This window comes from Sarcophilus harrisii, chromosome 1 (genome assembly GCF_902635505.1).
Source record: "Sarcophilus harrisii chromosome 1, mSarHar1.11, whole genome shotgun sequence".
In the NCBI taxonomy this organism is placed as follows: Eukaryota; Metazoa; Chordata; class Mammalia; order Dasyuromorphia; family Dasyuridae; genus Sarcophilus; species Sarcophilus harrisii.
The window spans coordinates 501,826,963-501,843,250 of record NC_045426.1 but is presented as its reverse complement, the minus strand read 5'-3'; the positions used below and the strand labels follow the sequence as shown (position 1 = coordinate 501,843,250).

The window sequence follows — 16,288 nt, the reverse complement described above, 5'->3', positions numbered from 1 at the left end:
CTCTTGGGCTTAAGAATCCAAATTTAAGACTTTTTATTTAACCCTGTTTTCTATACAGAACTGTGACCTAGTGACAAATAACTTAACTCTGTTTACCTCAGTAGATCATGAAACAAAACACAAATATGAACCATCATGATATTGCCAGAAAATATTTTGATTATTCTTATAATCATGGCATCAAGATATGATGATTATTATTAGGATTGTTATAATAATCAAATTGTCATATGATTATTACGAGGCAATTACATGGTGCAGTGAAAAAAGTGCTGGGTTTAGAGTCCAGAAGATCTGAACTTAAATTATGCTTCACATATTTACTGGCTTATAATTACCCCCCAATTTGCAAATCAGAAAAATGAGGCTGTAGAAGTCTTTTTGTGGTTACTTAATAAATGCTGGAGTCAGGACTGAACCTGGCTTTTATCATGTTTATCATCAGTTCTGCTGTTATTCATTATAGCGACTCATCTGGAAGTAAAGAAGCTAACATATGTCTTTGTTTCAGGTTTCGCCTTATGAGAATAATCCATGTCTTCCTTGTAATTGTGATCCTTTTGGTTCACTCAATTCAGTCTGTATTAAAGATGATCGCCAGTCTGACCAGTTGAATGGTAAATATTTGGGTTCTATATGTACTGGTGCTTGTTTCCCCACCTTTATTTAGGCCTTATTTTTTTAAATGTTTGGATACTGTGCAGGTTACCAATGTGATACATTTATAACTTATCTATGTTGATATACAGAAAGCATTTTGAAAGGGTAGAAAAATGCTATAAAGTCCTATAGAAACCTAGGATTAATAACATATTCATGCAATGCCATTCAAGAAGCTCAAAATGCTTGGAAAATGTTATATTACAAAGCCCCCAAGCATTCTTATTTAAATGATAAATGTTCATTATTCCCATTCTTTAAGTGAGGGCAAACTGAACCACCATATGCAGGCCAAGTTATTTAGTAAGTGTGTATAATGAGGCAGGATTTGGATGAAGAGACAGTCAAAAATCTCCTGTGATCCAATTAATTTCTCTGTCTTCTCATGGGCATTCGGAATAAAAATCAGGATTTTGTGTTGACTCATGTGGAAAGGTATGGTTTGGTTACAGAGAATCCTATCAATCAGACAATTTGCTACATTGGAGTTGGTTTTCTCCCTCTGTCTTAGTTTATTTTTTATCTGCTTGATACTTCACTATTGAGAATTGACATTTCTATCTTTTAAGGGAACTGGCCAGGTCAGTGCCAATGTAGAGAAGGTTACACTGGAGAAAAATGTGATCGTTGTCAGTTTGGCTACAAGGGCTATCCAAATTGTTTTCGCTGCAATTGCAGTCTGGCGGGTAGTGTAAATGATGACCCATGCACTGAGCCTTGTCTTTGTAAGGTAAGAGCAGAACTGAGGTAAGACACAAGCATAGATTTTTCATTTGGGTTTCCTGTCTGCTGTAATTAAATGAATTACTGAAGATAGAGCAGAAGTTTGCTGTGTGAAAGTGTGACATCATGTTATGCACAATTCCGACACAAATGACCTGGTCAAAATTATTTTAGTGAGTTCTGGATATGAATCAATGGATCTCACTATGGTCTGATGAACAATCAGTCAACTTCCTTGTGAGAATGCTAGTCTTTCAGCAAGCTGTGTTCATCCTCCTGGAACCACCAATGTGTACTAAGTATATACTATCTGCCAGGGACTGTGCTAAGCACTGGTGATAAAAAACATTGTTCCTGCCTTCAAGGAACTTACTCTCTAGTGGAAAGGATACTATGCAAATGATTACATATACTTAAGTTATGTAGTCAATCAATCAACTAACATTTATTAAGTACCTATAATCCAGGTGCTCAGTGCTAGAGATACAAAAAAAAGCCATAAAACAGTTCTCAAGAGTGTCTGTGTTTATGATGGTTTTGCAAGTGGGACACAAATTCTGATAGGATCTACTAAATAGGAAAGGAAAATGTGTATTGCCCATGGATCCAATCTAGCCAATTCAGAGAGGTTTATCACCAAATTGTTCCTGCCTAGAACATCTAGAACATTATAACCCTTAAAGATCATTTACTAAGTTATGGAGGGTCCTACTGAAGCACCTACATAGCTACCTACTTGTACCTATTTTATTAAAGAATATTCTTTTATGCTGATTTGCAGGAAAATGTTGAAGGGGAAGAATGTGATCGTTGCAAACCAGGATTTTATAATCTGAAGGAAAGGAATCCTGAGGGTTGCACAGAGTGTTTCTGCTTTGGTGTTTCTGATGTGTGTGATAGCCTTTCCTGGCCTGTCAGTCAGGTATGATCCTATACCCATGACCCAAGGGTTACCAAAATGATCACATTATATGGGTAGGCTTTGAAATACTTAAGAACTCTTAAGTAGTGCAATGATAAACTATGATTCTCAGAGAATGATGTTGGAGAATACTACTCACTTGCCTGGAGAATTCTTTAACTAGTCTTAGTTCCTTTGGAGTTGGTCAAGATTGAGTATAGTATACAAAAAACAAAGGTAAAAGCTTTAAAAGGATATGTTGCACAGAATCTAGGGCCAGGAGTGAAATGGAGACTTTGGGAAGGATGAGGATAGGAGTATCTCACTTAGTGAAGGGTAATAGCTGGCTGGATCTTCCATGTCTACTCCTAATTGTATTCCCTTAATTTTTCCTAACTTCCTTTTAATTCTAAAACACATTATTATGGGTTGTAGAGGTTTTTCTTTGTTTTTAATATTTGCAAATGATTTTGCTTTACTCAGAGATAAATTGGACCTATTCCTAAATTTGCCAGTTCTCAGAGAGGTGAAGGATATTGAGCTGGGAAAGGGCACATCTTGATTCTAATGCCAATTCTACCACTTAGTGGCTTTGGAAACTTGGAAAAATTTACTAAATCTCCTTAGGTTTTACTCTTTTCATCTCTGAAATGAGAAAAATGGACTAGATGTCTTCTAAAGTCACTTCTAATTTTCAATCTATGAACTAAGAACATCTAAGTCATTTCCAATTCTAATAATCTATGATCTTTTTTTTTAAAGGTAACTGATATGTCTGGGTGGTTAGTCACTGACTTGGTCAGTTCAAATAATGTTCAGTCTCAGCAAAACCAGGTGGATGAACCTCATCAAATAACTATCAACAACACTGTGGCCATGCAAATGCTAAAATCTAAATATTACTGGTCAGCTCCTCCAGCATATCTTGGAAATAAAGTAAGTTTGTAGATGGAAAGAAGCTAAAAGAGCCCCTTTTCTTTTTACAGATATAATTTTGCATGTTTGGCATTAAATATTAACCATAACTTTAAATAGTTCTTTTTTCCTCCATTCATATGCATCATGTTTATTAGCAAAATGACTGGTACCTGAACAAAAGTATGTTAGAACAAGAAGAAAGAAGATGGAATATTTTTACTGTGCTCAGTGAATAAGTCTCAAAATATCTTTCACCGTTTCATCTTAGGTTTGCTGTATAGAAATCTATTTTTCTTTGTGCTTTTTATTGTTATTATAGTATAGGCTTTTATGTGTAATTTCCCCTCCTTTTTTATTTTACTATTTGGTTATCTAGAGGCACTATGGTTTAGTTCCTTTTCTTTTTTTTTTTTTTTAAGTAAGTGCATTGAATTTGTAGAGGATGTGGTTTCTTAATACCTGTGGAACCTTTGGAAAATCATTGTATTTTCAATTCCTTATCTGTAAAACAAGGGGATTAGACCAGACTTCTATCTCATCAGCTCCCCCTTTCCCAAGAGTCTAAATTCCAAATCCAATAGTTCTTCATTTTAAGCAACTTCAGTATGTAACATTTTGATTTTATAAAGTAGGGAAATAAATAATTTAGATTATAGAAATGTAACAGAGTATCCCAGAAGTCTTAGTAAAGTTTTAATAGTTTAATCATTTTAAGCTTTGGTAGCTTAAAACTTTACTGACTTTTGAAACACCCTATACAGGGTTTGAAAGGTAAAAAAGAACCTTTAAGATTGGTTTTACTTTACATACAATTTTTATTAAAAGTTGTGAAACAGGATCAAAAGGTTGAATTTTTTAAATGCATAAGTTAAGGATTTGTTAATGATGTAAGTTGAAGTATCTATGGTATTCACTTTAGAAGATGTAAATTGAATTTAACATTTCTGAATTTATGTATTTAAACAATGTAGCACAGATAAAAATCTGTCAGTACTACTATATCTAATAATTTGATGAATACCTATATGAGAGTTAATATGATAGATAGAAAGGATTCTGATCTTGGGGTCTGAAGAAATATAAGTTGAAATCCTGTCTTTAATACTTCTAGTTACATGGTCGATTAGGGATAAGAATTGTATCTGTAATTCCACTGGAGTAAGAAACTCATAGAAACTCGTAGATGAGCAATTGAGGCAGGCAACTTCTCTACAACTAATGGTATTAAATGTTACCCAAAGCACTGATAGCTTCGGTAGCTTGCTTAACCAGCATGTATCAGAAGTAAGATTTGACTCCAGGTCTTCTTGGCTTTGAGCTCAGCTCTCTTATCTATTATATGTCTGCCTTTTAGCCATGTGACAAAGTTAAGTCATTTAGTTACCTGAGGAGTCTTGGTTTCCATATCAGTAAAATAAGTATAATCATACACATACTATTTACCTTTCACAGAGTTGTGAAAGTAGACAGAGATAATGCTTGAAACATATTCTGGACACCTCACAGCGTTATGAAAACATGAGTCATTGTTATTGTGACTCTTATATTTCCCATTATGCAGAGCTGTAATTAGAATATTCCAGCTACTCTGATTAGTTTTCAGTTTGGACTCTTGAAGTATCCCTGTAGCAAAGGTTATGATCACTTGCACCAGGGTCTAGCTTGCAAAAGATAAATAATGAAAAAAATTGTTCATTATGTTTTAAATATTATTGTTTCAGCTCACAGCCTTTGGTGGAAACCTGAAGTATACGGTGTCTTATGATATTCCAATGGAAACTGTGGACAGTGACTTGATGTCTCATGCAGATGTTATTATTAAGGTAACATTTTTTTAGATTTCCTTTTAGGGAATTTTGTGGTGAGATATTTTCCAGGTCAAAAATGGCCCAATTGGATTCTACAAGGTAGGGAACAGCAAGTGGTCACTATGAAGGGCTTTCCCTCTTTTGGACTTTTGTGAGTTATGGGGTCACTCTGGAATGTTTTCTTTGTTCCATGAATTTAGATCAGGGAATCTATTCTTCAGAATTCAGTCCAGATCAAAGAGAGATATGGGGGACTTTCTTGTTACTAGAAACAATGAGAGATCCTATCAGTCTTTTGCTAATGGTGAGTCCCTGTTTTTCTCTTTCCTATATATACTATATCTACTTAAAAGAAATAATTATATTTCTTGGGCAGCAATTAATTATTTCTTTTTACATTCCTCACACCACTTTCCTTCATGTAATCTGCTTCACTTAAAACTAGAATTATTACTCACTCACAATTCCATAAAAAAACAAACAGTACTTCCCTTCCTGCAGATTTGCTCATTTTTATGTCTAGAGTCCTTTTTCTGCCCATCCTTCCCTTCCCCATTGGCATAATGAGGCACCATGGTAAAATGACTAAGAGGAAGATCTGATTTCAAATACTATTCTAATAATTACCAATTGAGTGAAGCCACTTGAACTTTCTGAGCCTCAATTTCCTCACCTGTAAAATAGGAATAATAATAGCACACACCAATTTCAAAAATTGTTTTAACAAATGAAATAATGTATTTATAGGGTTTTGTGAACAATGAAAAACTATATAAGTGTGAAGTGCTATTACTTTATCATACTCCCTTTTTAAAGACCCACTTGAAATGTCAACCTTCACTATGAACCTGTTCCTAAAACCCTCCTTACCTTCCCCAAAGTTACAATGATCCTATCTTCATGGGAATTGTGGTGTTTTTTTTAAATAAAATTTAAAATAGAATTTTATTTTTCCAAATACATGCAATGATAATTTTCAACATTCATTTTGTAAGACTTTGTATTCGAATTTTTTCTTTCTCTTTCTTATCTCTCCTCTCTCCAAGACAGCAAGCAATATGATATAGTTTAAATATGTGTAATTCTTTTAAACATATTTCCACATTTGTCATGTTGTATAAGAAAAATCAGAACAAATGGCGAAAAACCATGAGAAAGAAAAAACAAACAACAGAAAAAATGAAAATGCCATGCTTCTATACACATTGAGTCTCCATAGTCCTCTCTCTGGATGCGGATGGCATTTTCCATCCCAACTCTATTGTAATTGCCTTGAAGTACTGCATTCCTGAGAAGAGCCAAGCCCTTCGCATTTAATTTTCACATAGTCTTGTTGTTATTATGTATGATGTTCTCTTGGTCCTGCTCACTTCCCACAGCATCCATCAGTTCATATAAATCTTTCCAAGCTTTTCTGAAATCAGCCTGGCCGTCCCTTCTTACAGAATAATAATATTCTGTTACATTCATATACCATAACTTATTTAGCCATCCCCCAACTAATGGGCATCCACTCAATTTCCATTTCCTTGGCACTTACAAAAAGGATTGTTAGAAATATTTTTGTACATGTGGATCCTTTTCTCTCTTTGGGATATAGATCCAGTATTGAGACTGCTGGATAAAAGGGTATGCAGTGTTACAGTCCTTTGCTCTCCAAAATGGTTGGATCATTTCACAATTCCACTAACAATGCATAGTGTCCCAGTTTTCTGTGATGGTACTTTTTGTCTGACTGCTTGATGGCACAGTGGATAGAATGCCAAGCCTAGAGTCAGAAAAACTTATCTTCTTGAGTTCACATCCACCTTCAAATACTGGACAAGTCACTCAGTGCTGTTGACCTAAGTTTTGTCATCTTTAAAATAAGCTGAAGAAGGAAATAGCAAGCCACTGTAGTAGTATCTTTGCAAAGAAAACCTCAAATAGGGTCAAAAAGAGTCATAACATATATATGTATAAACACATTGACTAGGTGCTTGTTCATTCTTGTAAGATATTTATACAAATCAAATATATATACACACATATGTGTGTATATTATCTAGTTATATATATATACATAAATACAGATTGAATACATAAATAAATATTTAATCTAGTAAAGTAAACAGTCCGATATATACATGCTTATGTGTTTTCTAGATTTCTATATATGTATGTGTAATTATATATCTATTTGCATGTATGTCTATATAAGCATATTATATATACATGTATGTATATCCATGTGCATAAATAGAAGGAAAAATAAACATAGTACCTGACTTTGGGATTTTAGATAGAGATAGATATCTATAAAATCTATGTAAATATCTCTATCTAGATCTACATACCTAAAATCCTCTCTTATTAGAGTGAAAACTCCCAAGTTTAAATGCTAGGTTTACTTTTCCAAAGTCCCTAGCATTGTGCTTTTCTAATAGTAGATGCTTAATTAAAAATATCATGTCCTTTAGATCCTAAACATTAGAATCAATTTGTATCCTGTCCTGTGTTTCTTACTCTTTACATCCAATCAATAGTTAATTCCTATTGATTTTATGTCCACAATATCTTTCATATCCATCTCTACCTTTTTATTTAGGGCAAAATCTAACTCCCTTTTGCCCTATCACATTCTACCTTTTATTTTACTTAGTGTGTCCATGGCATATTTTCCCTGTAAGATTTTAAAGTTCATTATGGGCTTGTGAGGTTTGAAAAATCTTTTTATTTTTAGTATGATTCTTAAGGTCAGTGACTATGATTTGTTGTTGTTGTTGTTGTTGTTTTTGCCTTTGTCTCCCCTCCACCAAAGTTTAGCATGATATCTGGCACATTATAAGTTCCTAATAAAGATAGACAAAGATTACTGTTTTCTAAGAGTTTGGGAGTCAAGAGTTATAGGCATCCTCACTTCAGACTGAACCTAAGTTTAACTTTTTATTTTAAAATTTGATGCTATTTTTAGACACCAAATATATTGTTTTGCTATTTATGTTTTGCAGGGAAATGGACTCACTTTAAGTACAAGGGCTGAAGGCTTGTCACTGCAACCTTATGAAGAGTACTTTAATGTAGTGAAACTTGTGCCTGAAAACTTCAGAGATTATAATACCAAAAGAGAAATAGATCGGGACCAACTGATGACTGTCTTAGCCAACGTGACTCATCTTTTGATCAGGGCCAATTATAATACTGCAAAAAAAGCATTGTATAGGTATGTACTGAGAAAGAAGTAAAACCTTATACTTTGTGAGCTTTTCTTACAAATTAATAAAAAGTTGTCTTTGCTAATGGTTATAAATATCTTAAAGTTTACAAAGAATTTTTCTCCATAATGCTAACACATGATATTAGCACAATGATATTAGGACTGCATTAGTGGTTCAGAACAGTGCCAATGTAAATAATTTCCATTAGAAATGGAAATTATTCCCAAGAAGTTAATTAAAGAATAATCATTACAAAACATTTAAAGATATGAATAGATTTAATATGATATAGAAGATCTTGGAATATAACTGTTCAGGAGCTAAGTAAATTAAGAATCTCTTAAGCCAAAATTCATACCGGACCACTAATTTTGTAGTTTTACCCTTCTTATATTTTCTCTTATCCAATCAATTGGAACTTTGAGAGATCTCAATTTCTTATGATGACTGGTCAAATCTAAAAGAGAAGTTGAGCAAAGATTAACCATTTAAAAGAAACCAGTATTCAATGATTGCTTCTTTTGTAGGGAGTAGTGCATGATAGAGAAGGTTATGATTTTTCTTCAGGCCTTCATGGCAATTTCACTACTTCTTACAAATTCCTTAAGAAGAATTGATTTGGAGAGGATAGTGATAAGTTCTAGGGAGTTAGTGTATATAGTCAGAAGATCTTCATGCAGTTATTAAATAATATTGACAATACATTTCATTTTAAATTAGATTATTTTCCTAGAAAAGAATTCCCAGTAATGTTTTAAAAAATCAACATCAGTTCATGCCCTTCTGTTTTTTTTATAGATTAGATGCTGTAACTTTGGACACAGCAAACCCAAATGTCATAGATCTGGTGCTGGCTACCGATGCAGAACATTGTGAATGCCCTCAAGGGTATACTGGGATCTCCTGTGAGGTAGTTAATGTTCTTCCCCACTTCCCTCTTTTTCATCTTTATTCTTCTATCTCAGCTATAAATGTTGAATGTAAATAAGTGATATATTCCATGTATATGGTATATTGACTAAAGTTTTAGTTTTCTCATCTTATCCCTGTCATCACCCCCACTGGCATTATTTTTAACCTGGTTGATAGTCAATTGATAAAGCATTTTTCTTAAGTGCTATTCTTATCCCTTCTGTGTTTACCTTCTTGCTTTGAACATAATAGGAAAATTGTTTTTATTATTGTTAGCATTTTTACTCCTAATTTATGACTGATTCTGGCCTTTAATGTTGTTTCTTACCAAAATAAAAGGAAAGAAAAGAAAAAATGCTGATTTCTTGCTTGTAAGTAGAATACACATGCATAAGTTATACTTTTCTGATTTAATATTTCCTTTGCCAGTGGGGATGTGGTTATTTGAATCAACACTACAGGATTCTGTTTTATTAAAGAGAATTGACTGTCCTGGCCAATTCTAATGATTCATAGAATAGCAGATTACCTCCTGACAAACTATTACATTAGCCAAATATTGGAAATTTAGGCATAAGAGACAAAGCATTTACAAAACATAACATTACAGAACTAGAGTTATGGAATTTTGGGTTTTGGTGGAACTTTACAGTACTATCCAATTCAAACTTCTTTTTAATTCAAGAATCTTTTCTTTTTAAATAACATCAGTGGCAGGTAACCTTTGAGCTTTTATTTAAAAACTTCTAGTGAACTTTTCAGTTGATTCCTTTTGAGCTGACTCTTTTGCAGATAGCATGTTTGGATGCTATGCAGCTATGATTGTCATAAATTTCTTCCCTATATTGATTCAAAATTTATCTTCTAACTTTTATTCTTGTTCTAATTTTGCCTTTTACAGTACTACCCTCATAACTCCCTTGTGTGCGCCCTTCCATTGTTTGAAAGTAGATATTTAATCCTGAATTAATTCTCTTCTCCAGGCTAAATGCATTCGGTTTTGTCCATCTAGAACCATTATTATGCAGTTATAGACTTCTATGGAAGGTTGAGATCATCTAGTCAATGTCCAATATCCCAGTCTTATTGATGAAGAAACTTAAACCCTGAAAGATAACAATTTCTCATGATTCAAGATCTCTTACTAACATCATTCTTGTCTGGATTAATTCCAATTTGCTAATGTAATCCAAGAAAACTGCACAAAACAGTATTCTAATTGTATGTAATAAGACTATTACTTCCCTTCTATTTTTACCATGCCAATTTTTATTAGGATTTTTTAAAGCATCTTGTTTATACTGATGGTTCACATCAGTCAGTTTGTAGTCAGTTAAAACTGTCAAGTTATTTTAGTGTGGATTACTGTAAAAACATCTAATTCCCTTCCCCTACCCCACTGATATCTAAATGATTCTTTGAACTTAAAGTACAAGACTTGGCAAATGTGTAACATAATTTCATCTTGACAATATTAGCATATAGATCTGGTGTATTGGGATAATTTTGAGTTCTCCATTTGATATTGCACTCATCCCATCTTTGTACCATTCCCAAATTTGATAGCCATGTACATTGTCTTCTAAGTCTCAGATTGAAATGTTGGATAAGACCAAAGATAGAGTCCAGTTTTATACCATCAAAGTAATTACTTCATTAGTCAACACTGAGTATGGTTTTCAACAGGCTGTGATTCCAAATCACATTGTTATTGTAACATTCAGGTCATATTTTTTCATCTTTCCTTCAAGAATATCCTAAAAGACTCTGATCCTTTTTCCATTGTCCATGACTTCATTCAATGATTCTGTAATCAAACCTACAAATTTTCTAAGAACCCTTAGGTTCTTTTTCTTCTGAGTTTGAGTCTTTAACTTAATGTAAATTTCTGTTTTCCTTTTCTTTGTACCTCTTTGAATTTAGTTTTTCCTTTTAATGATATTTGTTCTATATTTACCAAGGTGAAAATTGTTCAGTTTTGTGTAAAGGATAGAAGCCAAATAAGAGTTGGAGAGTTCAGCAGCCTTTCTGAGGTCTGATAACATTACACTTTCCTTATTCAATTTTTTGCTTTTAGTAAAGCTAAGGAAAGTTGTTGCCTTTAGCATTTTTCATAATCCTTAATTTATACTGGGTCTTTAGTGTTCTTGACACTTTCCTTTTATATTTCAAGCCATTTTCCATTCATTCCCATTTATGAGTTCTACCTTTTATCTTTCTCCCTTAAATAATCTTGTTAGAAATCTTTTCTCCTTCACTTAAACTTTTTGCAGTGATACTGTCAAAATGACATTTTCAAAGACATCTAACCCTCTTGAGCTATATTTGCTTTTAAAGTTTCTATGTGATCTTCTCTTTGCTTCTAATGTCTAAAAAATTTCCTTTCCCAAGGTCTAGGTTGTATTTCTGAATCTGTCAATACTTTCTTATTCCTTTCCTTCAATCTTGCAGACTTAAAGATTTCATGACCACTTTCTCCCAAAGCTGTCTTTATTTTTGCTTCACCCACATGTTATTTCTTGGTTAAAATTATCTGGATCAATTCCATTCATTATTTTCTATATTGAGGATGTAGCTATCAGTAAGGCAAATTAAGAAGATAACATTTGCAACTTTTAGCAGATTGGGATTCCCATACAATATTTAGGTAGTTGAAGCCCATTAGCTTTGCATTTTATTTGAATTTTGTAATATATTTTGGGAAAGCATCATCCTTTTTTTTCTGGCTGACTAGTCTGTAGATTGTTTCCCTGATGATATTGCTGCTTCTCCTTTTATCCATGTTCACATATATTTTTCTCTGCCTGCATAGTCTTGGATTTCTATGTAGCTGTATATTTTTTTTAAAAATAGGGTACCATTCCACCCCTTCTATTAGAGCTATTTCTTGTGAACATGACACCCCATCGTATTGATATCATTTTATATTGTTACATTTCAATAAGCCTCCATGATACCTATAACCATTAAAATTTAATTTTTTTCACTTTGTTGATTATTCGTAATCTACACCGTAAAATATAGACATCTAGACCATAAGCATCATTTCTAACTCTGTTGACAACTTCTGATTTCTTCTTAATGATATCAAAATCATGGCAGATAATTGTGGTCCCCATGTTGACATAGACGAACACAAGTTAACATTATGTTGCATTGTGTTTTTTATTTGAGAGCAGTGGCCAGAGTTTGATACCTCTCACATAGATGATTTCTTCAAACAAAGGCAAGATGATCAATTTATTGGTTCTTCCAGGCAGATCAAGATTGAACTAACTGACCTCTAATGTCTTTTCTGTCTCTGAGATTCTCTGATGTTGAGTATGAATTTTTGTTATTTCTTCCTAAGACTGAGAATCTTTTTTTTTTTTGGTGAGCAGATCTCCACCTCTGTTACACTAATGATGTGGAGCTTTTTTCCTTGGGTTGATTGTATTTTTTCATTCACTGGCTTTACTTCTTCAGAATATTTTTGGGTGTGTTTCACTCTAGTTTTTTAGAAGAAGAGGAGAAAACTGTTCCTTAAGTCATTTTCTTTTCTTTTCTGGAAGAGAAACCAGTAATGATTTATAATTGGCAGTGGTCTAGTGTCAGGAAGGCACACCTACCAGATAACCCATAAGTTAGTCCTGAGGACTAATCTGGTATCTGAATTCTTTTGTTTTTCTATTTCATAAGTCTTGAGCTGAACTGCTGGATTTTGTGGCTATATATATATATATATATATATATATATATATACCCACATCACAGGGGAACCAACAGCTGTCCTGCATTAGGCAGAATAGGCAGATGAGGCCAGACTTCTTCCGCAGCAGAAAAGATCAAATCAGACTCTGATCTACAAGTAAAGCAGATTGCCCCTTGGCAGCCTTTGCTCTGGGACAGGATCTCCTCTGCCTGACCAACTCCTGTTTCAGTTTGTTTACTTGGTTTTTTTGATCTCTGCTTGCAGTCTTAAATATGCCTCTAGGCCCACTCACTGTGCTTATTGTTTTTTCCTGGCTTTGATAAGGTTTCCATTCTGGACTTTACCCAACTACTCTTGTCCTGTTGATACTGATCAATTACCTGGAGAGCATCCAGCTTCCCCTCTCTTCTGGCACCACCCCTGCTTTGTGCAGCCTTGTGGCATTCAGATGGGATACACCGATCCTTAGAAATGGCTTTCCTTCTTGACTGTTCATCTTACTCCTGGTTGATAATAGATGCTCTTGAAAATTATTCTATTTATACCGGCTTAGCCTTGACCTCTCTCACTAGTAATCTGGTATTGCCAATATATTAAACATCATATAATATACATTCTCTCATATAATTTTAAGGGACTCCCACAACAAAATATTCCAACTAATCCTGCTTATGGATCACAGTTGTTCTTGAATACAGTTTTTATAAACATATAACAAAAGTTTTATAAATGGGTTAGATGAATGAGGGAATTTCTCCTTATTTACTATTTATTTAAATTGTTGATTATATAGAGCATTGATTCTAAGGTCAGAGAATATGGAAAAAAAATCCTTCTGACCTTTGTGTATATACATACCACATATATATATATATATATATATATATATATATATATATATGTAATTACATATTTTGACCTTGATTGAACTCTGGGCAAATCATTTAATTTAATTAGGTCTCAATTTCTTCATCTATTGAAAAGAGGGGTTTGGATTAGTTGCAACCTTAAATTCTCTCCAACTCCAGATCTGTGATTCTATGAATTTTATCCAAAGAGAGAGGGACAAAATGATTTGATTGCTAATAAAACTATTCACTTATTAACATTATAAATCTAGGTCTGATTTAGTGATAGTAGTGTTCTAAGGGAAGGTTTGGATTTTGTTGTTGTTGAGTGTTTTCAGTTGCATTTGACTTATTGTCATCCCATTTGTGGTTTTCTTGACAAAGACACTGGAGTGGTTTGCCCTTTCCTTCTCCAGCTCATTTTACAAATGAAGAAACTCAGGTAAAAGAATTAAAGGACTTGTTCAGGATCACACAGCTCGCAAGTAGCTAAGGTTATGTCAGATCTCAAGACCTCCTGATTCTAGAGCCAGCACTCTATCCACCATGTCACTTAACTGCTTCTAAGGTTTGAATAACAATATCCAAATCTTAGAAATGTTAGGTGACATAGTGGATAGAATGCTGGCTATTACTCCTTCTTCAAATTGTAAACATATAGGAATGCAGGTTATATTATAGGACCATTCTTTACCAGAAAATGAACCCTAAAGGGAGAATGTTTCTCAAATTCCAAGGTACATTTGTCTTGGTTTCTTGGATGGCCCATTAAGGTTATGATAACTATATTTGTAAAAGAAAATCGCTATAACTTGTATTGACCAAAGTTCTTTACCCTCACAAATAAATGGGAGGTCTGAAATACTGGTTAAGGGAAAGTTAAAATCTAATTTAGGAATATTGTGTTGGAAACACAATTTAGAGTATTTTACAATGATGATACTTATTAAATTTCATGTACATACTTCTCTGCCATTTTAAAAGTAATGAGGGTTTCACTACTAAATTGGAAAATAGATTGTTTTTGTTTTTTTTAGAAAGTAGATGTTTTACATAATTATCTAACTTGCATTTGTATTTTTCTTGTAGTCCTGTCTCCCTGGGTATTACCGTGTAGGTGGAATACTCTTTGGAGGAATCTGTCAACCCTGTGAGTGCCACAGTCATGCTACTGAATGTGATATTCATGGTGTTTGCTTGGTAAGTCTTCTTTTTAATTACTGACATTTTGACTGGTTTCTAGAACCATTAGGATTTAGAAGTGATAGCAGGGCTTATAGTGGATTTGATCAAGTTCTCCCTAAGCTTCAGATCATTCTTAAACTTGTAACATGGAAAGGAATATGTGAAACTCATTGAAGTTCTTTGATTATAACAATGACCGGATTGAAAGATTTTTTTCTACCTAAGCTTTGTTAAATGTGTTCATTGACCTTAGAGCATTATTCCTTGGTTGAGGATTGTTTTTATTACTATCTTTGCCTTATATTTGTTGCTCTAGGATTTTTACATTCAAACAGATTTTGTGTTAACTTTGGTAAATATTGACTTGCCTGAAGTCACTCATGCCTTTGAAGTTTTACAGCTTCCCTAGTGAATAAATGAAATATGTTTAGAAATAAATTGGTTCCCTATATTTTTGCCCACTTGCATTTTGGATTTCCTTCACAGGCTAATTGTACAATATTTCAGAGTCTGGTTCTTTTTGTACAGCAAAATAACAGTTTGGTCATGTATACTTATTGTGTATCTAATTTATATTTTAATATATTTAACATCTACTGGTCATCCTGCCATCTTGGGGAGGGGATGGGGGGAAGGAGGGAGAAAATTGGAACAAGAGGTTTGGCAGTTGTCAATGCTGTAAAGTTACCTATACATATAACCTGTAAATAAAAGGCTATTAAATAAATTAAAAATTAAAAAAAAAAGAAATAAATTGGTTGATGTCTATAACAAAGTGTGCTACGGAGGTTGACTCAAATAATGATTTTTATAAATTATATATTTATGCTTTAGTCACTTTTTACCAGATACTTTACTTATGTAAATATTTATATAAGTTTCAGAAAATTTCATTAAAATAAATGCCTTTTGTCCCTGGTTTGCTACTCCTTCAATCAGGTAACTTTTAGCACTTTTTCCTATCACCATGCCTATATTGCCCAGTTCTACTCTTTAAATGCCCATGAGTTCTTGACTTTATGGAAATCAGTTACTTTTATTTGTAAAGTGAGGGAGATAGTCTTCTACACCAACTATCTAAATCTAGATGACCTCTAAAGCCCTTTCTAACTTAAATTCTTATGGTATGATTCCTAAAGATCATGAAAGTATACATGCAGATTATAAATTTCTCATTTATAAATTTTAAATCCCTATTGAAGAATAACGTTAGAATAAAAGAATTATGACTGTATAGGGGAAAAAGTGGACTAATCATACAGTGGTTTTCCACAATGGTGGGAGACTCGGTAAATGTTAATGCTACAATCAGAAAAGGTTTAGAAGAGCAAATTTTAGAGAAATGATAACAGGCTAAGTTTTAGGCATATTGTGTTTGAAGTAGTAAAGAAATATCCATATGGAAATGTTCTATAGGCAGCTGGAGATTCAAGTCTGGACTTGTA

General features: G+C 33.4%; 1 protein-coding gene across 1 annotated transcript in view; it reads left to right on the top strand.

Moving 5' to 3' along the window:
• LAMA1 (laminin subunit alpha 1) overlaps positions 1-16,288 on the top strand; it is a 184,648-nt gene that overhangs the window by 73,678 nt on the left and 94,682 nt on the right. The window contains exons 9-16 of the mRNA XM_012541536.2: positions 512-617; positions 1,230-1,390; positions 2,165-2,305; positions 3,047-3,220; positions 4,924-5,025; positions 8,001-8,212; positions 9,006-9,117; positions 14,748-14,858. Of these exons, the coding sequence (XP_012396990.1) occupies positions 512-617; positions 1,230-1,390; positions 2,165-2,305; positions 3,047-3,220; positions 4,924-5,025; positions 8,001-8,212; positions 9,006-9,117; positions 14,748-14,858 (1,119 nt within the window). The remainder of the gene's footprint in view (positions 1-511; positions 618-1,229; positions 1,391-2,164; positions 2,306-3,046; positions 3,221-4,923; positions 5,026-8,000; positions 8,213-9,005; positions 9,118-14,747; positions 14,859-16,288) is intronic.